Source organism: Furipterus horrens, unplaced genomic scaffold (assembly GCF_987537825.1).
Source record: "Furipterus horrens unplaced genomic scaffold, mFurHor1.1.pri manual_scaffold_9, whole genome shotgun sequence".
Classification (NCBI taxonomy): Eukaryota; Metazoa; Chordata; class Mammalia; order Chiroptera; family Furipteridae; genus Furipterus; species Furipterus horrens.
The window spans coordinates 93,903,143-93,924,618 of record NW_028327179.1 but is presented as its reverse complement, the minus strand read 5'-3'; the positions used below and the strand labels follow the sequence as shown (position 1 = coordinate 93,924,618).

Below are 21,476 nucleotides of genomic sequence, written 5' to 3'. Positions count from 1 at the left end.
ACACTGGTTAGCTCACTTGGCTAGGGTAGCGCTGGGTGCACAAGAGAACAAAATGAACTTTGAGTCTCCTTTGCTGAAGGCTGCTCCGTTCCAAAGGCATGTGCGAGCGTCCCAGCCCCTGGATTCTAAAGAGGCCCCATTGTTAGGCTGAGAAAAGCAGATTATGGGAAGAGGGGGCAGTGGGATCCTCGTCTGGGGACAGCTGGCTCCCGTTCCACTGACAAAAACATCCCGCGGCTCTGCTCCACAGTTCGTGAGGCTTTCTCACTCTGAGGCTCAGCCGCTGTCCCCAGTGGGGTCCACCCCTGGGTCCCAGGGGAGTGAAGCCTCAGACGCCTTTCGGAGCGCGTCTGCTGCACTCCGGCGCCCCCTAGCGGGAGCCGTGAAACACCAGCTGAACTTTCCTCTGTGACCCAAGCACAGGACAGCAAACATGGGTGTCGTTGTTTTTCAGCTCCTTTAGGAAAAGTTGAGTGTTGGAAGGTTTTCCCTAAATAAGCTACCCTTGGCGGGAGAGCCGGAATGTATGCCCATTTTGTTTGGCAAAGCTTTCTCATTCCTGACTCCTGCTGGGACAAACAACCCGCCACCGTGGGAGAGCCCCCCCTTGCCCCGACCATGGCAGGGCCCAGCAGGCTGTGGTTGAGTCCACTCGACAATGTTTCCTGCTGTAGAATTGGGTGGAGAATGTGTGCTCGGGCCTCTCCTGCGAGTTTGGTCCCCTGGGAAAGGCAAGACTGTGTGCACTTCCCTAGAGAGCAAGGCCAGCCTCATGCACCTGGCTCCCCGAACCCCACTCACACCTGCCAGCTGGGAGGCAGAGCCACCCACATGGGCCAGGGTGGCTTCCGGCTTCATTGGAAAACTTGCGTAGGTAGCGTATTAGTGGGCTTCAGAGCTTCTTTCTCCGTAATGCTCCATCAGCAGCGCAGTCCAGGGAGGGGAGGCCCCTGAGGATCTGGGAACTTCCCTGTGGCTGCAGTGGAAATTCACCCTCCAGCCTGTGTCTGGCATCTTCACTCACTGGGTTCGTTTTCATGCTTCAGGCTTCTGGCTTCTGCTCTCGCAGTCGTATGTCTCCAGTCGGTGACACCAAATGCAGTCTCCCTCTCGAAGAAGGAGCAGGATCCCATCTTCAGCCCCGGGCCATCAGCCACAAAGGGTGCTTCATGCGTTAGCCCCATGAGCCATGTGATGAGATGGGGCTGTCAGGAAAGGAAGTTCCCAAGGATGAGCCATTTTTCTGTTACAGTTCCCTTGCTAGGAGCTGGGAACTCCAGGGCCTCTCCGGTACAGGCGTGGGGACCCCCGGCAGGAAGTATCAGGATTCTTCAGCCTCATGTTGGTTCATTCATTCATCCAACATACACTTTTGAGTACTCTCTGTGAGCCAGTCAAAGCTAAATGTTCACCAATGAGAAGTTTTGCATTTACATCAGTAAAGTTGCACATAAGTAAGTGATATTACCTTCGTAGTATGCTTTTCTCTGGGGTAGAGGGTGAGCCTCGAATTAATTGATTAGTGTGAAAGAGGCCAGCCTTTTTTCCAGGCCTGATGTCTCGTGTGCACTCTGAGCATGGGTAACATATCACCGCTCTGAATTAAGTGATGGTGTTGCACTTCCAGGTGAGCCACCAGCACTGAAATGCCAAGCTCCCTTCCAGGGCAGAGAAAAGAGGAGTGGGCTCGGGAAACTGAAAGGTGACAGCAGGGGACAGTGCAGCTTGGGTCAGGCCTTCCTGGTATCGGCAGGCTTCCCGGGGAAGCTCTCAATGCACAGTTTCAACCCTCGGTTTTAGTCAATAGACTAACAACAAAGCAGAAGGGAAACAATCGACCAGAGGAACTGAAAAGAGTGTCTGAGGTTTTGTCCTCTGTCTCGCTCAGCCAGCTGGGTCCCTCTCCCAGCGCCAGGCCTTGGTGCCGAGCCCCTCGGTGTCAGGTGGAGGGCCCGTCCAGCCCATGTGTTCAGCTGCCAGCGTCCCAGAGCGGCAGGGCCCAGCTGGGACTCGGGGCCCACGTCACTAATGTGCACACACTGGCACAGGCTGCACGTCGCTGCCACGTGCTGGTGGGAGAGGGCATCATGCAGGGTGGGAACATGGGAGCGCTATTTGTGTAAAAAGAATTGCTGTGTGTTGACACATGCAGAAACCTGTGGTTCCGTTTCCTACATTGACAGGTGCTCTACAGTAATTTACTGAGCACGTACTTTGGCAAAAAAGTGTGAGCGTAAAACCTGCTAATACTACAGCCCTGTGGGTTGGCGGGGAGCAAGACCAGGCTTTTCCCAGCAACACTCTGCTCCGTGCGAAAGGCACCAGAGACTAGACTGGGAGATACGGGGCCACCAGGCTAGGGGCAGGCAAGGAGGCATAGTACACGTGGAGAGGGTGAGGAATTACAGGACAGTGTGAGTATCTTTCAGATGACCCATTGTGGGGTCCAAGCTGGTTCTTCCTAGGACAGTTTTCATTAAAATTTACTAGGAATGTATCGGCTAACATCAGAATATGCTCCAGGTATCTTAGAACTGGTTTCCAGTTTACACCAATATCATTAGAAGCCTTTGGAGATTATAGGCAGGTAAGTTCTAGATCCACCCTTTTTTGACACTGCACTTTGCAGAATTGAAGCAGCGCTGGAAACCAAGGATCAGCATGGGGTGGCTAAATAAAGTTATATATATATATATATATATATATATATATATATATATATATATATATATCAGGAAAGTCCATTCAGAGCCAAGATGCTCATAGCCATACAAATCACCAAGAACCTGCCAGTCTGATTTTAACATTATTCTGCAAATGGTCAGTTGAATCAAGGAGGCCAGCTTCCTCTGGGGGACTGTCCAAATGTTGTGAACATCGAGGCCAAACTGTGATTCTATATAATCAACCTTCCGTGTGGATGTGATGGCTCACTCCAACGTTCTAAGCGGTTCTATGTGTAATATTGGAGATATTCAATTACGACAGAATTATTGGTGAGGATCTTGAATGATCCTGAGCAGCACACAGTGTTATGATCGTCAGCAATGGCCCGGAGGCAGAACTTCTAGAACATCTCGGCAGCGGTTTTGCTGCATGTGTACCATCAAGCTGGAACCACCCATAGGCCCGAGTGGGGTGTCTTTCCTGGCTCCCCTTTGAATTCAGAGCTTGCTCCTTTGCCATAGCTCTCTCTCTCTCTCTCTCTCTCTATCGCAAGGCCATCTTCAGCTTCTTACAAGGCAAAAATACTCTTCTGGGAGCGTGCCTGGAGATCTGAGGGTTCACAGTGTTTGGTTAGGCCACGACAAGGCAGTCTCCTTGTCACCTTGGCTCCGTGCAAGCTGACAATACGTGGGCTCCTGGTCAGCCTCACCCTGGGTTTCCTTCCGGGAGCTCCAGCCCTGGGTCCTTTCGTCCATCTCATATACCTGGCACCCCAGTCTCCTCTTGGACCTTCCTGGGTCCCCAGACATGGTATGACTCCACCTGTTAGGGACACAGTGCTGCGTTTCACTGGCCGCCTGCCGGTGTTCTCTGTCCACGTGGCTGCCCTGAGGTGTTCTCCAGCGCCCTCCTTGTAGGCTGTTTTCTGTCCAGATCCTTCAGGCTTTGGGCCTAATTTCTCTCAAACAGCCTTCTCCCGGTCTTCAGATTTCTGCTCTTTCTCAGGTCCTGTGTTGTTTTGAGGTAATCCCTGGCCCCCCACTCTGGGTCACCAGCTCAAACAGTGGCTCAGAGCGCGTGTCAGCATTTCCAAACCTACTATTTTTGCAGTGGAACCAAGCGTCAGATTTAACAACCCATCTGAAATACAATTTACATTTCGATTGCCTCTGCCCCAGCCATGCTGAGGTTACTTTCAATCTACATATATTTGTGGGAATGGGCTTTTCCACTGCGGTTCAATTTGAGTACACCTTATAATATCAGTGATTATAAAATACCATGGGCTAATAGACTATGTTGCTTCCAAGGAGTTCAAACTGCTTTATAATTCCACCACCCGTAATTTATCTTCATAAGCTGCTGTAGAGACAAGAAAAAAAGCAAGATTAATAATCACATTTCATAGATGGTGAAATAAAAACTCAGAGAAATTGAGTAACATTTTTCCAGAAATGCACAATCCTTCCTGTGCTCTCTGATTAGTATTGCAGATTTATTGCCCAAGTTGGGAGTGGCTGTGACCCTTGCACTTGTTTTATTAGCTTGCTCTGCAGATGATCAAGTCAGCGGCCATGGCCTTATACTTGGCCGGGGAGCTTGGGTGCGCAAGAGAATACACCCTGAAAAGGCCTGCAGGGTTCGGGCTCCGCTCCCCTGTGGGCAGGCAGCTCTCTCTCTAAAGCTGGCTGGTAGGCACTTGGTTGTTGGTTATTAGTTTTCATACTTTTTTTATGTGCATAAATAAAACAAAAAGTATTCAATGTGTATGCTTTTTATTTAAACAGAATCATCCTAATGTTTCAACATATAGGGAGGAACACGGGCTTTCAAACTGGTGCTCTTTATGTAATTGTGGTGTCAGGGACTTGGACATATTACAGGTAAGTGAGGTAATATTTGTTGATCGCCCGCTCCAGGCCAGGCCCTGTGCTAGGTGGCCCAGTGCTAGGTGCGTCCTACAGCGCTCTGTTTAATTTCACCCTCGCACCAGCATCAGGAAGCAGGTGTGCAGCCGGAACCCGACAGCGTGGAGTCTCCCGTGAGCACAGGGCTCCTGAGTGTGTGTGTTTCCCATTCAACTTGTGTGATCCCCGACCCCCAGTGGGGTCACCGTGACCTGGATGTGATCCGGGAGTGCCCTATCGACCGCACACCAGCAGGAGACCTAGTGGAGCGAAATATCAAAGCTTTAATAATTGATGTGTCGGAAATGGCAATTGTTTATTCTCTTTCTGTAGAAAACTAGAATTTTCAGTGTCTTGCTATGGGAATGTTAGAAAGGAACAGTCCCTTTCTCAGGTGCAAATTTTGTCTGACACTTTATGTGTGTTTGAAGTATTTCTTATGTCCCAAAAAGGCAATGAGGAGACAGTAAAATGATGCCATGGGGTGCTGAATGAGGATGATGAGTGAGGATGAGAGCTGGGTGATCCTGAGCCCAATGGCGAGGGCCATTTCTCAGACCAGCGGTCCCCTGCTGTGCAGCCACACTGAGAACAGGAAAGGCCCCCATGGAAGAAACCAGAGTGTGATTTTTTTTTTAAATTACATTTTATTGATTATACTATTACAGTTGTCCTGATTTTTTCCCCCTTTGCCTTCTCTACCCAGAATCCCCCACTCCTTCAGGCAGTCTCCCCGCCATTGTTCATGTCCATGGATCATGCATATCAGTTCTTTGGCTGTTCCATCTCCTATACTGTACTTTACATCCCCATGGCTGTTCTGTAACTACCTATTTGTACTTCTTAATCCTCTCCCCTCTTCACCCATTCCCCTGCAGCCCCCTCCCATCTGGCAACCGTGAAAACACTCTCTGGAGTCATGATTTTGTCTCTGTTCTTCTTGTTTGCTTAGTTTGCTTTTTATATTTAGTGGTTGATAGATACCTACTTTTGCCATTTTGTTGTCCATAGTTTTGATCTTTTTCTTTAATAAGTCCCTTTAACATTTCATATAGTAATGGCTTGGTGATGATGAACTCCTTTAGTTTTTTCTTGTCTGGGAAGCTCTTTATCTGCCCTTGGATCCTAACTGATAGCTTAACTGAGTAGAGCAATCTTGGCTGTAGGTTCCTTTTCATGACTTTGAATATTTCTTGCCAATCCTTTCTAGCCTGCAAAGTTTCTTTTGAGAAATCAGCTGTCAGTCTTACGAAAACTACCCTGTAGGTAACTAACTTCTTTTGTCTTGCGGCTTTTAAGATTCTCTATTTATCTTTAACCTTTGGCATTTTAATTATGATGGGTTTTGGAATGGGAATCTCTGTGCTTCCTGGACCTGCATGTCTATTTCCTTCACCAAATTAAGGAAGTTTTCTTTCATTATTTTTTCAAATAGATTTCCCATTTCTTTCTCTTCTCCTTCTGGCACTCCTATGATGCAAATGTTGGACCTCCTGAAGTTGTCCCAGAAGCTGCTTATAATATCTTCATTTTTTTAAATTATTTTTTCTTCTTGTTCTGATTGGTTGTTTTTTGCTTCCTTATGTTCCAGTTTATCGATATGATTCTTACCTTCATCCACTGGGCCATGTTTCTTTGTCTCCTCATTTTGGCAGCCTCCCTACATTTGTTTTTATGTATTAGATAGAACTGCCTAATGTAGTAGTTGTCCTGTAGGGTCCAGTGGCACAGCCTGCCCTATCACCCAGGCTGCGTACTCAAGGTGCGCCTTTCGTGTGGGCTGAGTACACCCTCCTCTTGTAGTTGAGGTTGGTTGCTGTTGGCAAATCAATTGGAGGGATTTACTCAGGCCATTCAACTGCAAGGACTGGCTATGACAACTTACCACCAACCTCTGCCCTCTGTGGAGGACCAGCTGTGCAGGGGCAGGGTAGTGGGGCTCTGACGTGGTCTATAGCTATCCACTGGGTGTGCTGCCCCTGGGGTTTCCTGGGTGGTGCAGGCCAAGGTCAGCCCTCATCTATGTTTGCCCAGGGCCACCCTGCCTGAGCTATAAAGCAGTCTGAGATGGTTACTACTTGTGCTGGGCTTGGAGAGTCCCAGGCAAAGCCAAACTGTAAGTCTAGGCTGGTTGCTGCTAGTGCTGGGCTGGGGCTCACTGAGGCCAGCTGTTGCTTATTTAATAGGATTTAGGAAGTTATAAAGCATGAGCCAAAACCAGCTATTCATATGGAAAAGCAGCTTGGGTGGGCCTGTAAGTTGGGTGGGGAGGAGTCTCTGGGGATCTCCAAGGCTGGTCAAATAGTGTTAGCCAGGTTGATGGAGTCTCAGATTTGGCGCCAGCTTGCCAGCTCTGTAGGGAGAGGGTTTAGAAAAGGTACAGTGGCCTCTGCCCGTCTTGATGCCAGACACTTCTCTTTCTCCCAGTGTATCACTGGTGCATTTCAAGCTGCTACCCAGTGCTGGAGCTCAGAGGGAGTTAGTCTGAATAAGTCTATGTGTGGGTTCTTTTCGAGGAACTGCTTGGGACTCCAGGAGTTCCTCCCACTGACCCAATCCCCTCTTGTTTTTGCAGCCAGAAGTTATGGGGACTTATCTCCCTGGCACTGGAACCCTGGGCTGGGGGCCTGGTGTGGGGCTGGGACTTCTAGTTCCCGAGATATCCCTCCTGAATTTGTATCCACCACATGTGATTGTGGGACCAGCCTGTCCCGTGTCTCCGCCCCTCCAACCAGTCTGGATGGACGTGGTTTCTTTAATTCCATAGTTGTCAGATTCCATTCAGCTCGATTTCTGATGATTCTGAATGATGGTTGTTCTATATTTTAGTTGTAATTTTGATGTGATTGTGCAAAGAGGCGAGCCATGTCTGCATATGCCACCATCCTGACCAGAAGTTGTGATTTTTTTTTTTTAAGCAGGCAGACTTTGAAACGGAAAGGCCAAGTAGGTGTCCAAAGGTGTTGCCAAAGAGATGGTGCCAGCTTCAGGGTTGAAACAGAAAGATTCATTCCTTGTACAAACCTGTAGAGAGGATCTACCACGCCCCAGCCACTGTGCTAGGCGCTGGAGACACAGCAGTGGCATGGGGGCAGGGGCATGCACGCACCCTGCCCCGTGCCTGGAGGCCACCCCCAGCTGTCCACTTACCAAGATTCGGCTCAGGACATCTCCCGGGAAGCCCTCCCTGCTTCGTCTCTTCTGCCCCAGCTAGTCCCTCCTTCGTGTACTGGGCACACACTCGGCACGTTGCATGTTAGCTGTTGGCGTGCTGCCTCCGGCTAGACGGTGAACTCCTGGAGATGCCACAGCACCTGGCTTAGTTGTCACTCTTCAACACCCAGCACAGTGCATGGCACATAGTAGATGCTTAGGAAATGGAGGGTGAGTATTTGAACACATGAGTGTGAGTGGAGCTTGAACCAAACCATTGGTAAAAATGGCTTCTTCGTCACTGCAGAGTAAATAGCCTTAGCAACCATATACGGCATGTGCTTTAGGTGATCTGATCCAAAAGAAGCAGATTCTAGCCTTGACTTTGAACTTCCAGGAGCTCACAGCCTGATGCACTAGCAGAGCAGGGCACCCGGCACCTGCCAAATCACAGCAGAATGGTCGTCAGCCCCCTAAAGATTTCTGGGGGCCAGATAGAGAAGTGCCTTCCCTACCTGAGGGTTCCAGGCCTGGGTGTTGAGCTGGCATTTATAGAGCATTTGCTGTGTGCCCATCAGAAGGTTTAGCCATGGGGGTTGGGGGGACATAGATATACAGACATGTACTGTATTTAGAACAGCAGTAGGTGCTCAATTGATATTTATTGGACTGATCTGGTTCTTCTTGTTTGTATTTTCATCACCTGTTGTACCAGCACAGAGATGGTGGGCAGTGCGTGTTTGAGTTAGAAAGGCGGGGGGATGGGGCGTGGCATGGGTACAGAGAAAAGGATACATCCTTGTGGATGAGGAAGAGTCTCAGGGTAATTGGAAAAGGTTGACACCAAAGGCAAGAGACCAGCAGGGATTACAGAAGAGTCCTGGATTGGGCGTAGCAGTGGGAGCCGAGTGGCAAACTGACCTCAAGAGAGTTAAGATCTAGGGAACTAACTCTTGGAGACCTTTCCAGCCCCACAGACCTGAGCCTACTCTCTTTGGCTTTTTTGCTGTAATTGTTCTGGGAGCCACCCGCAGGTAGGTGTGCTGTGACCCTCAGAGCTAGCCCCACTGCAGGTGACCTGCTCAGGTGAACGTGGGCTACACGCTCACGTCCGCCTCTGGGCCCACCCTCCGTGGCTCCCGCCACAGGGAGGCCTGCTGCTCTCTCCATGGCCAGGCTTCCATTCCTTCAGGAAGATTGACCCCCGCTGCTCTCCTTTGTCTGTGCTCCCTTAGGACTTTCCACCTGACCACATATTTTCGCTCTTTCTTATATTTAATAAAGGTTTATTCAATCAGCGAATCCTTATTGACTGAGTGGCCACTAAACACCAGGCACTGTGCTGCCCTTGTGGACTTAGCGGGGGAAGGAGAGTAAGCAGGTGACTGGGCAGGTGCTGTCTGGTGACATTTATGACACAGTAGATGGAAACTGACTGGTGTCAGGGGAGGCCTGTCTGTGGCAGTGACAATGAAGCTGAGGTTTGAAGGATGAGCAGGAGCAGCAACAGGGCACGCATGCTCTAGGTCCAGAAGCAGCTTAGGTATTTGAGAAATTGAAAGGAAACCAACAGGTCCGGAGCTTTGTGAGCTAGGAGAGTGGGCTGAAGTGACAGTAGAGAGCTGGGCACGGTCCTGATCGCGGAGGTCCCTGTGGGCCATGAGAGGGATTAGATTTCATTTTAAGTGGGAAGCCTTTGAAAGGCTTAAAGCCAAGGGAGATGTGGCCCGTTCGCTTTGGCAGCTACGCAGAGCATGGATCGGAGGACGGGAACACCAGGTAGGAAGCTCCAGGTGAGAAAGGGTGGCAGCAGCGGAGAATCAGGGGCCAATCTGAGATATACTTCGAAGCTGACGGAGGGGAGAGAGGAACTGGAGATATTCCCATGAGTAGTAGCAGGGCGGGGACAGCAAGGAGATGCTGGGGTGGGGGTGGGGGCGGGGGTTTCCTCTTAAACAAACACCATCTGAGCCAGTTGTGAAACATTCCAGTGGAGATATCAGGCTGTCAGAACATAAATCCGGAGCTGAGAAAGGTTCAAGGTGGAGACAGACATTTGGGGAAATGAATCGAATTTAAAACCTGTGGCTGTGGATATGAAGATGCCTGACTTAGAACAGCAGATATTTATTTTCTGGAGGCTAAAAGTCCAAAGTCAAGGTGTCAGCTGAAACGCGCTCCCTCTGGAGCCTCTAGGAGAAGATTCTCCCTGGCCTTTTGTAGCTTCTGGTTGGCTCCAGACATTCCTTGACTGGTGACAGCATCACTCCAGCCTCTGCGTCCATTTTCACGTGACTTTCTTCCCTCTGTGCCTGTGTCCACACTGCCCTCTTATAAGGACACCAGTCATACTGGACTAAGGGCCCACGTGACTCCAGTACTAATGACGTCTTCAGTAACCCTGTTCCCAAAGTTATCTTCTGAGGTACCGAGGATTAGAACTCCAACATGTCTTTTGGGGGGACACAATGTAACCCACGACAGTGACCTGGGACAAGGATGAAAAGCGAAAAGAAAGGGTCCTGGGGCTTTGCCATCATGTAGCAGTTGGCCAGAGGATGAGCCGGGACAGAAGATGGCCAGGCCACGTTCAGAGAGGCCAGACGAACGCGGTGTGAGTGTTTCAGAACGGGAGGGGATGGTCGACTCTGAGAAGGAAATACGGCTCTCGGGTCACAGGGCTGAGAAGCCGATCAATGGCCGTGACAGCATGGCCACCGCTGATCCTGAGCAGTGCTGCCCTGGAGTGAGCAGAGGGCGGGAGCCCAGGCCGAGGAGGTCTGAAGGTGGTGGGCACGGCAGGAGACCCCTCTTCAGAGACTTGGCTTTGGGGGGAGAAGAGAGAAACTGGGCAGCCGCTGCAGGACGAGAAGGGATTGAGGAGGGTTTGGATTTGGTTTTGGTGTGTTTCGTTCTTAGGTTTTGCTTTTGTTTGTTTTTTTGTTTTTGTTGTTGTTTAAGACTTTATTTAATTTTTAGAGAGAGGTGATGGGAGGGAGAGAAATAATGTGTGGTTGCCTGTCACACGCCCCCAGCTGGGGGATCCAGCCCACAGCCACTTTTTGGTATTACAAATAATGCTGCAATGAAAATTGGCATACTAGTACCTGCTTCAGTCCCTGTTTTCAGTTCCATTTTTTAAATTATTTATTTATTTATTTTTGGAGAGAGGAGAAAAAGGGAGAGAAACACCGAGAGGTAATTGCACACCCCCAACCAGGCACCTGGCCCGCAACCCAGGATGTGGCCTGACTGGGAATTAAACCGGCGACCCTTTGGTTCTCAGGCCAGTGCTCAATCCACTGAGCCACACCAGGCAGGGCTTACTTAATCTTTTTTTTTAAATCTGTTTTTAGAGGGGGAGGGGAGAGAAACATCAATGTGTGGTTGCTTCTCATGCACCCCCAACTGGGGACCTGGCCTGCAACCCAGGCATGTGCTCTGACTGGGAATCAAACCAATGACCCTTTGGTTTGCAGGCCGACATTCGATCCACTGAGCCTCACCAGCCAGGGCTATTTATTTATTTTCAGATAGAGGGGAAGGAGGGAGAGAAACATCACTGTGTGGTTGCCTCTCACGCGCCCCCAACTGGGGATCTGGCGTGCACCCTAGTCATGTGCCCTAAGTAGGAATGGAACCAGCAACACTTGGTTCGCAGGCCGACGCTCAATCCAGGCTGCTTAATCTTTTTTAACGAGCTCTGCTAGAGCACGTTTGTGTACTTGAATTAACTCTTGTCGTATCTGTGTGTTTATATTATGTATTTTGTGTTCAGCTTCAGTTGTCACGTGTGTCTCAGCGTTGCCTTCCCAGCACTGGGGCCCCTGGGGACCGGACTGTGCCTTCTCTTTCTTTTGTCTCCCCACCATCTAGTCTGACATTTGTTCATTATGGTCACAGCAAGAAAAAGATTCTGCTGTCCTTATCATGGCCTCACGGACGGCTGTCATTTCATTCTCTAATGGAAAAGGACTCTCGGTGATTTTCACAGGCCCTGCTCATGGAACGCCAGCCGACAAAATCCCTGTCTGCTGCTTCTTGCCAAAGAACATCGCTGAGGTGCCCTTTGCGTGACAGCCTCATTTGTTAGATTCTGCCTGGCACGTCATCAGGGAACAGAAACTGGGAAATGGGTTTCCAGAGGTTCCAGACGGCCTGCTTCGGGGCGTGAGAACCTTGAGAACAGTCGATTAACCTGATAGGAAGAGCAGCCCCATGGCCACGTCCAGAGGTGACCCCACGGAACCAGACCAGCCTGTTCCTAAGACCCGCCTGGAGGCTGTAGTGTCCAGGCTGCCAAGGGCAAAGGTACAGGGGACAGGAAAAGGGGACAGAGGAGCAGAGACGCAGGATCTGCAGTCAGCAGCCTGCAAAAGAGGCGACCCCTGGAGCCAACGTCAGAACCACTCCCGGGACAAGGATGCAGGTGGACCCCCCTGACTCTAGAACTGCAAGGACAGGATGAAAGGCAGCTCTGGCACATGTTGTCTTCTCTAGAATGTTCTTTTCAGATATTGCTTCTTTTCTAAGGGATGTGGTTTGTTTGTTTGTTTCTTTTTTAAATAAACCAAAACCATCCCTAAAGAGATTGCATTGCTGGAGGCAGCTTGCAATCCTCTCATCAATTACACACAATGACAGGCTGAGTCCGGAAACCCTGGTGTGTGTTGGCATGCCGGACACAGTGACCTAGGCCGGCTGTGGGGTTGAAGCCCCGTGACACAGGGCGGCCCAGCAGTGACATAAAACTGCCTCAGAGACCCTGGGGCATCAGTGCCAGAGGACAAGAGCAGCCTCCTGGGTTCACGCAAATGGTCAGAGACCGAGACTAGAGAGCAGGCCACATGCCAGCGGCACACTGGCAGCTGAAGATCCTAGGCGGTGAGGGGACAGGGACAGCAAGGGCCCTTTAAGGAGCCCTGAGGCACTTGCCTCTCACCCACCACAGTCCCTGCCTCCTGGGAAGACGCAGGCTGGGCTTGTCGCAGAAGCACTTCTCGCTGCCCAGACCCATGACCACGGCCCTCTACACGGCTCTGATCTCCACCTTAAAGGACATGCAGAAACTCCTTTTCACATGCAAAAAATCCAGACTTTGTCACAAGACATTTTGACCTTGGTTTTGTTTGTTCAACCCTGTTATGTAGAGAGAAAAAGATTCGCGATGAGCAAATTTATAGGAGCCAGGCGGGGAGATGCTTTATAAGTGGGGAAAACTCGGCTCCAAGCGCCAAGGCAAGTGGAGGTGGTTTGCTCACACCTTTCCTCCCTCCTCTCGAGCGAGCTGGGTGAACGTAACCTAGACAGAGAAGGCGCCCGGCTCCCTCACTCCCACTCCAGCTGCTGGAAGGGCAGAGAGGAGCACCTTGGTTGCGTAATCATGGGAGTCATTTTCAGAGGAAACAGAAGGTGAGCTAGTGCATGTCACGCCCAGAAGAGTGTCTTGAGCCACATTTTTAAAAACGCAAGCTACCCCTGGCTGGTGTGGCTCAGTGGATTAAGTGCCAGCCTGCAAACCAAAGGGTCGCAGGTTCAATTCCCAGTCAGGGCACGTGCCCGGGTTGTGGGCTAGGACCCCAGTTGAGGGCATGCAAGAGGCAACCAACAAACATTGATGTTTCTCTCCCTTTCTTTCTCCCTCCCTTCCCCTCCCTCTAAAAATAAACAAATAAAATCCTTTTTAAAAAAGAAAGAAAATTAAATCCATTTAATAAAATAAAAATGAATGATATAAATGATTAATATAAAAATTGAAAAAATAAAAACACAAGCTGTGTTTATCTCTCATTCTTGGAGCTTGGTTTTCTCCAAAACGTACCCCTACCTAATGAGGACAGGTGCTTAGGAAGGAAGCTGCACCCTGGTCTCCCTGGTTTTGACTGCTAAGTACTTGTGTTTCCGTCAGCAGCTGCCGGAGGTAACCTTGTCTATCATGAGAAGGGACATCGCTCCTACGGTCGGGAACGAGCTTATGGGGGAATTCTGATTAACATCCAGACTGTGTGTTCATGGACACAGTTCTATAACTGTAATGTTAGAGAACTTTTTAGGAGCTTAACTTTTTAGACGCTAATGAAACAAACAGTATTTCCTTAAGTAAGGGATACAAACTCCTAAGAAAGGGATCGTTGGCATGGACCGATATCGGACTTCAGCCCATTTTTCTGGGTGAAGGCAACTTGTTTTAGGTATTATGTTGCTGAAAATAGAATACCTGTACGTATTTCAGAATTCCTTTGTAAAACCCGGGTGTTCTCTCAACATTGGTTTCCCAAGTTCTCAGCTGCACAGGAGAACTCCCAGGCACCTCTGAAGTGGAAGAGAAGTCAAAAGATGAGGTTCCCTCTCGGTCTGTTCTAGAGCCACAGCCCAGCGGGCTCCCTGCTAATGGGGAGAGCCACACCCACGATTGGAGGGCTCACTGCACCACAGCGAGGGAATCACAGGCGCCTTGGAGGGGTCCGCGATGGCACCCTGGGTTTGACAGATAGGAGTCAATGTAGAATTCAGAGCGAAGTGGCCGCCTGCATTTCTAAGTTGCTAATGCTTTCTTCCATTCTTCTTTCTTAGGGCCCCCGAGATCATCCTCGGTTTACCATTTTGTGAGGCAATTGACATGTGGTCGCTGGGCTGCGTCATTGCGGAGCTGTTCCTGGGCTGGCCGCTGTATCCGGGCGCTTCCGAGTACGACCAGGTGGGTCCAGGTAGCCTGGATGGTCACGGCAGTTGCCCGTGTTTCATCTGGACGAGTGTGACACGCGGGTGAGGATCTGGGGTGTTACGTCGCCTCAAATCCTGCTCCCCTGAACCTTCCTTTTCTCTCTTTATTCCTCTTTCTTTTCCCTTTTTCCATTTTTTTACTTCTTTTTTTCCCTAAAGCATTGTGTTTTTCTCAAAGGCACTAGAGCCATTAATATACCAGATGTACAGTGACGGGACACGCCCTGACCTCATTCTCATCTTTTCTTGCAGATTCGGTATATTTCACAAACACAGGGTTTGCCAGCTGAATATTTATTAAGCGCAGGGACAAAGACAACGAGGTTTTTCAACCGTGACACAGACTCGCCGTATCCTTTGTGGAGGCTGAAGGTAGGAAAAGCGTCCCCTCCATCACCCACCGGCGCCCAGCACTCAGGGAAGAAGGGCTCCGGCCAGTTAGCGGGGAGCTCTTGACAGCGGCCTGCATCATGGGGGAGGGGCAGCTGTTGTGATATGTGGTTTTGGATGAATGTGAATGTTCAATCAGGTTAGCTCTGATTGCTAAACTCCCAGAATGTAATCAGGTAAACCATGATGGCCTGTCTGGTTTGTACAAAGAGAGAAATCAACCAACCCCTGTCCTCAAAGAGCTCGCAGTCCAGAGGGAGCCCGAACACATGGCCCCCATAATATGTACCCTGGTCCTGGTGGAACAGAGCGTGGGAGCCCTCGATGCCGCCTGCGGCTGAGGGCCCCGGAGGAGCATTTGAGCCAGGCCCTGAAGGATGAAGAGGGTCTCCAGGCAAAGGAAACAGCCCAGACAGACAGCCACAGCATCCTGGGGCCCCGGGGAGGGGTCTGCCCGTCCAGCCGGCAGAGGCCACAGCGCACTGTCACACCGTGAACTCTGGTGGTTTTACTTCAACGGAAACATATTTTGCTTTCACTTTTACCTACGCCTAGTAATTAAAATTAATGTATTTTCTTGGAAAGGAGAGAATAATGCTAGTCTTCAGTGTGTCTCAGGTTCATTTTAGGTGCTTCCTTTTTTGCAAGAGAGTGAATAAGTGGGTTTTTATTTTTATTTTTATTTTTTGACAGAAACCACAGCCAAATTCTAATATGGTTTAAAGATAATGTGTGGAATCTAGTGAATAAAATGAATAAATGAAATAGATGCAGATTCATAGATAGAGAAATCAGACTGACAGCTGTCAGAAGGGACAGCAAAACAAAAAACAACAACACTGTGGTGATTACCTGAGGGAAAGGGGGGCGGAGTGAGGTAGAAGAGGGCAAAGGAGGGATAAATGACAATGGAAAGAGACCTGGCTTTGGGTGGCGAACATACAGATGATGTGTTACAGAATTGCACACTGGAAACCTATATAATTTTATTAACCAATATCACCCTGATAGATTCAATTTAAAAAAATGTTTTTTAAGTAAAGAAAAAGATAATGTGAGGCCAAGAGTCACCACGGATTTAGAAGAGGCATTGGGACACTAAGCAAGCACTCCTGGGCTCTAGGTGGGAGGGAGCCTGGCGTCTGGCAGCTGTGGGGGGGAGCGGCTCAAGGTCAGGCCCAGTAAGGAAGAGGTGGAGGAGGGGGAGGCCAGACGTCCACATCTTAGTTAAGAGTCTCAGTCCTCCTTGCCCAGCTGTTCCCGGGATCAAAGCCTAGATCTTAGCAGCTCCACACGTGCTGTTCTTGAGTGAGGTTTTGGGGATTAATTACCTGCGATCCATGGATGAGTCCAAAACACACACAGTAATCGGAAACAGCAGCTTCCCAAACCGAGGCCAGTGGGGAAACTGGACGTGTGTGCCCCAGGCCCGGGCGGAAGGGCAGAAGGGCGGTGCAGAACAGACTCCAGAGCCAGCTGCCACCTACTGGCCATGTGACCTTGGCAAGCTCCTTACGCTTCCTATTCCTGTTTCTCCCTCTGGAAGTGGGTTGGTAATCGTCTTACCTGAAATGGTTGTAAAGAGTCTTAAATGAGTTCATGTGCTTTAGAATAGCACCCAGCATGTAGTGAGAGCTATACGTATGAGCGTTGGATAAAAAATTAAATTAAAATTTTAAAATGTGAGGAAGAGGGCTTCGGCTTTTCCACATGTAGACTCTTACCTTATCTCTTACATTAGGGAAGCATGTAGGGTTATCACGGATATCTTGTCCATCTTGATCCTCCAGACCTGACTCAGAGCAGGCCCCCGACAGGTGTTTGTGGGAAGGAAGGAAGGAAGGAAGGAAGGGGAATGAGCTACTGTGGAGGATGAAGAGAGAAAGTAATTGGTGTGCAGGTCATCTTAAGAGGAATCAAAGTCTCCTTCTCTGAAATGGGGGGGAAGAACCTCTGCGAGAAACAGAAGCTCTCAGCTTTAAGTTACAGCAACCAGGAAATAATTCAGATCACCAATCGGCCTTTGCCTCTCTTGACCAGACACCAGATGACCACGAAGCAGAGACGGGGATTAAGTCAAAAGAAGCAAGGAAGTACATCTTCAACTGTTTAGATGACATGGCCCAGGTAAGCTCCATGGGAGAGTATGCAAGGTCAGCCCTTTAAAAACCAAGCACAGCACGACTTCTGCAAGAGCAATATAGGACGGTGGGTGGAAATCCGCATTGACACAACTGTGGTGGTTGGCCTTGACCTTAAACAGTGACAGGTCAGCCTGAGTAAGAATACCACTGGGTTGGTGGAACATTTATAAAACCTTACACCAGCTCTTTAAAAATAGCTCCAGCTCATTGGTTCCCATCTGTGAAATAGTACTAGCCAACCTTACTGACGTTTTCATGAGAAGCAGTTAAGCCCATTGGTACATTTCGGTTCAATGCCTTGATTCAGTGTTAGTCCCCAAGGGCGGCCATAACAAGGGACCACAGACTGGGTGACCTAAGACGACAGGCATTTACTCTCTCACAGTCTTGGAGGCTAGAAGTTCGAAAACCAAGTACCAACAGGGCCATGTTTCCCCTCAAGGCTCTAGCAAGAAAGTGTCCCTTGCCTCTCCCCAGCTCCTCGTGGCCCCTGGGTGTCCTCAGTGTCCTTAAATCACCCCCAGTCTCTGGCCCCTTCTTCATGTGGCTTCATCCTGTGCTTCCTCTTGTCTCTGCATCTGAATCTCCCTCTTATCTTATAAAGAGTCTAGTCTTTGGATTGAAGGCCCACCCCAGCCCAGTCTGGCCTCGTTTTACCCTGATCACATCTGCAAAGACCCTATTTCACATTCACAAGCACTGGAGATCAGGACTCAGACACATCTCTTGTGGGAACACAGTTCCAGGCATCACACTCAGTCTCTCGCAGCTAGCTCACTGGAGAGACCACAGGCTCGCACCTTTGTGCCCAAAGAAAGTGCTAGAACTTCAGCTCTTTTTCGTGTTAAGACTAGTCTATAAAATCAGAGCAGCCCACAGTGAGTTTTTCTTAAAAGCAATGAGGAATAAGCTGGAGACCAGGGAACACTTAGCACACCTCTTACTGAAGATGAGTGTAATCAAAAATCATGATGCTGAGCAAAGAATACTTGTCAGTTGACTAGAAGCTGAGATTGTCCTAGAAAACAGAAATCGCTTTCCAGAGCATGTCTTGGAAAACGTAGAAAGCACCACAAAACAAGCCTCTTAAAGGCTGTCCTAGTATAGACTTGATCTTGGAAGAAAACGCCTATGTTCAGGTACCCTGCCTGTCCTGGCCAGTGGTGACACCGTGAACACAGGGACTAGAATGATTCTGGCCACAACTCGGGCACCATGAGAGGACTGATAGACACACTGCAGGTGCGGGAGGAGGGACTGAGCCCCTGATGTTTCCTTCAGAGGTTCAGTAAGTAAACCTTTCGCATCTTATTTTGCAATAACTGCTTGGTTGTGGTTACTGTTTTTAATTGCGGTAAAATACACATAGCATAAAAGTTACCGTTTCACCATTTTTAACTACGTGTATACCGTTCAGCAGTATGAAGTACTTCGCATTGTTCCGCAACCAGGCTGCAAAATCTTTTCGTTTTGTGGTTCTGTTCAGTGAGGTGTGATGTGGGTGCATTTCTGTTTAACTGATTAAAGCAAGAGGGTGTGCAGCCTGTCAGTGACACATACTTGCCGGTCCCAGCAGCGACCTCTGCCTTCCCTGCAGAGAGCGCCGCCACCTCCCAGGGGGAACAGGGACACGTGCTAGCGCCTTCGCCAGGGCAAACGCCACCTGCAGCGGATTGGGGAGGGATGACTGAGAGATTGGGACGGAGTGGCAGGGGAGGCACAGCGGAGTGTTGGTAACCCGCCCCTCCTTGCTTCAAGGTGAACATGACAGCAGATTTGGAAGGGAGTGACATGTTGGTAGAGAAGGCAGACCGGCGGGAGTTCATCGACCTGTTAAAGAAGATGCTGACCATCGATGCTGATAAGAGGATCACTCCGATCGAAACCCTGAACCACCCCTTTGTCACCATGACGCACTTACTCGACTTTCCCCATAGCACACAGTAGGTATCCTGCTCAATGCTTTATACCAGGGCTCAGCCACTTTTTCTTTAAGGCCCAGAGAGTAAATACTTTCGGGTTCACGGCTGTGTGGCCTTTGTCGCAATCACTCAGCGCAGCCGTCATTGCTGAAAGCCTCTGTAGATGAGACAGAAACAAATGAATGAGACTGCATCCCAATAAAGCATTATTTATAAAAACAGCTGGCGGCCAGATTGGGACCCCGAGCCGCAGTTCCCTTCACACCAAAAAGGAGGAAACGGTGGAGCATGGGAAAGTTCAAGGCCAGGCAGACCGGACTCTGGGTGTCTGTGCGTGAAGGGAAATGCTCAAAGTGCCAGGGTCTGGGAAGCAAAGCCATCACGTTTGGCACTTGGAAGCTGTTGGGGACGTAGAGCTGTCCAGCGGCTGACCGAGGCAGATGCCAGCTCAGCAGGCGGAAAGCCTGAGGGAGAGGGGACCCTTTCAAGAAGGGACACTATGAAGGGGGTGGGAAGAAATGGAGGGGTGACTGGGGAGAGCCCTAGAGGGACTTTTTTTAAAAATATGGAAGACACTTGAACAACTTAGAATGCTGATGGGAAGTGTCTGGTAGCGAGTGAGAATTAAATAAAGGATGCTCAGAAGAGAAGTTTCCTAAGATGGTGGGAGCGGCTGCGGTTCAGAGTGCCGGTGGAGGATGGAGCCACTGTTTCTGTGGACAAAGGAGGGTCGCAGGGGTGCTGGTTTAACAGGGGAGTGTTGAGGGAGCCCTTCAGACAGCTGTCTTCTCTTGTTGAGAGCAAGGTGTCTGGGTAGAAAAGTCGAGGTAGTCGGAGCAGAAGGTGGCAGTGAAAATTGAACAGAGATATACAGTAGAATTGTTGAGCGTGGAGGTGGGACACGGATAGGAGGCTGTAACTGACCTCCCCAGGGGAAGGTCGGAGAAAGCAGTGGGGTTCATCCAGGTCAGAGTTTTGCCAGGCTGCTCAGGGGAAGAGAGAGACAAACAGCCTCACACAATGTTGGCAGCAAAACGTTGCAGCCTAAATTGGTGACTCTTGGGGACTTAGCTGACAAGGAAAGGAAGTAAAGACAGGAGGGGTCCAGAGATACTGAACAGTCTGCTCAGCCCAGAGGTTGGTTATTGTAGTAATTGTCACATGGGCCAGATGGGTGGCAATGTGGCTGGGGGATGGGACGCTTGAATTTGTGGTCTGGGGAAGGGGAGCAGTCTCAGGTTTGACAGGCCAAGGACTCTGTGGCTGGCACTGACAACGGGTCCCTGGGGCTGAGAAGCAACTGAGAAGCCAGGGTGTCCGGCAGGTGATCGGCGTGACCTCTGACGTCTCCGCCGGTGGGCAGGGCATGTGCTAAAGTGGAAGGTGGAGCCAGCAGCACAGGCCCCAGTGAATGAGGGGGAGAGAAGGGGCCATTGACAAGAGAATGGGGGAGAGTGTCCGTTTGCAGAGGCTGCAGTAACAAAGCACCACTGAGGGGCTTCACCGGCAGAAATTTGTCTTCTCACTATTCTGGAAGCCCCGGGTCAAGGTGTTTGGCAGAGCTGGGTTTTCCCGAGGCCTCCCTCCTTGGCTTGTAGGTGGCCTTCTCCCTGTGTCCTCACAGAGGCTCCCTTCCACACTGTCACGATTTCTTCCTCATAATGAACTGGACGAGGGCCCGCCCCAGTAACCCCTTTTCACCTCTTTAAAGCTCCCATCTCCAAATTCAGTCACATCCTGAATGGCAGGGGGTTAGAACTTGAACATAGGAATTTAGGGGACAAAGTTCCACCCATCACGGACGGTAATGAGGGCTGTCCCTTCAGCCCCTGAACCCGGAGGTAATTGGGGTGAAAGTCACATCCCTGGGTGTCTGCAGGAAGAAGCAGGGTGCTCGAGAGCACCAGATTTTAGGTAGGGTCCGAAGGAAAAGGGGACTACGTGAGGAGAGGCTGGGGAAGAGAGACGTTTGCAGGTCACAGCTGACCCTGCCACGACCAGACTCACGTGGGGCTGAGACTCCAGGCTAGACTTGACCGTAACCCGCCTACAAGAAATGAGTGGGTTGCCCCCACCACAGATGGCACATTCTGTCATTCCGATTCTGTTCTTTATGAGCTGATGTTAAGCAAGTCAAATCTCATTACAACAAACAGTGAGTGAGTCTTTAATTTAGAACCACGTTTGAAACAACAAAACTCGGGTACAAAGAAGGAACTTGGACCCATTCCTTACAAACTCTTGTTACGGGATTTGTCCTGTTTTTGAGTGTGGTGGGCACGTCTAGTGGGTGTCAGTCTATGTCATGGCAGGAAGGAGGACTTGGTGATTCACTGGCTATGGGCCCCGAAAGATCAGTCTTTTTATCTTCGGGCTGGAGTAGGGTGACTGAGAAGCAGCTGTGGATTGGAGGTGGGTGCTCTCCGAGGGCCCCCATGAGCCATCCGCACTAAGTCAGAGTCACCCACATAAAGTCGGAGTCATGGCTGAGTGACCTCAGGGTCCTGTCCACCTGTGCTTCTGTGAGGAAGCAGCAATAGAACACTTCACTGTACTTGGTGAGGGCTGAG

General features: G+C 49.9%; 1 protein-coding gene across 4 annotated transcripts in view; it reads left to right on the top strand.

The window, feature by feature from the left end:
- The window catches only part of HIPK2 (homeodomain interacting protein kinase 2), a 164,566-nt gene that overhangs the window by 109,683 nt on the left and 33,407 nt on the right, over positions 1–21,476 (top strand). For all 4 annotated transcript variants that reach the window (XM_090287579.1, XM_090287578.1, XM_090287577.1 and 1 more), the window contains exons 3-6: positions 14,301–14,424; positions 14,703–14,822; positions 16,881–16,967; positions 18,743–18,927. In XM_090287579.1, the coding sequence (XP_090143705.1) occupies positions 14,301–14,424; positions 14,703–14,822; positions 16,881–16,967; positions 18,743–18,927 (516 nt within the window). The remainder of the gene's footprint in view (positions 1–14,300; positions 14,425–14,702; positions 14,823–16,880; positions 16,968–18,742; positions 18,928–21,476) is intronic.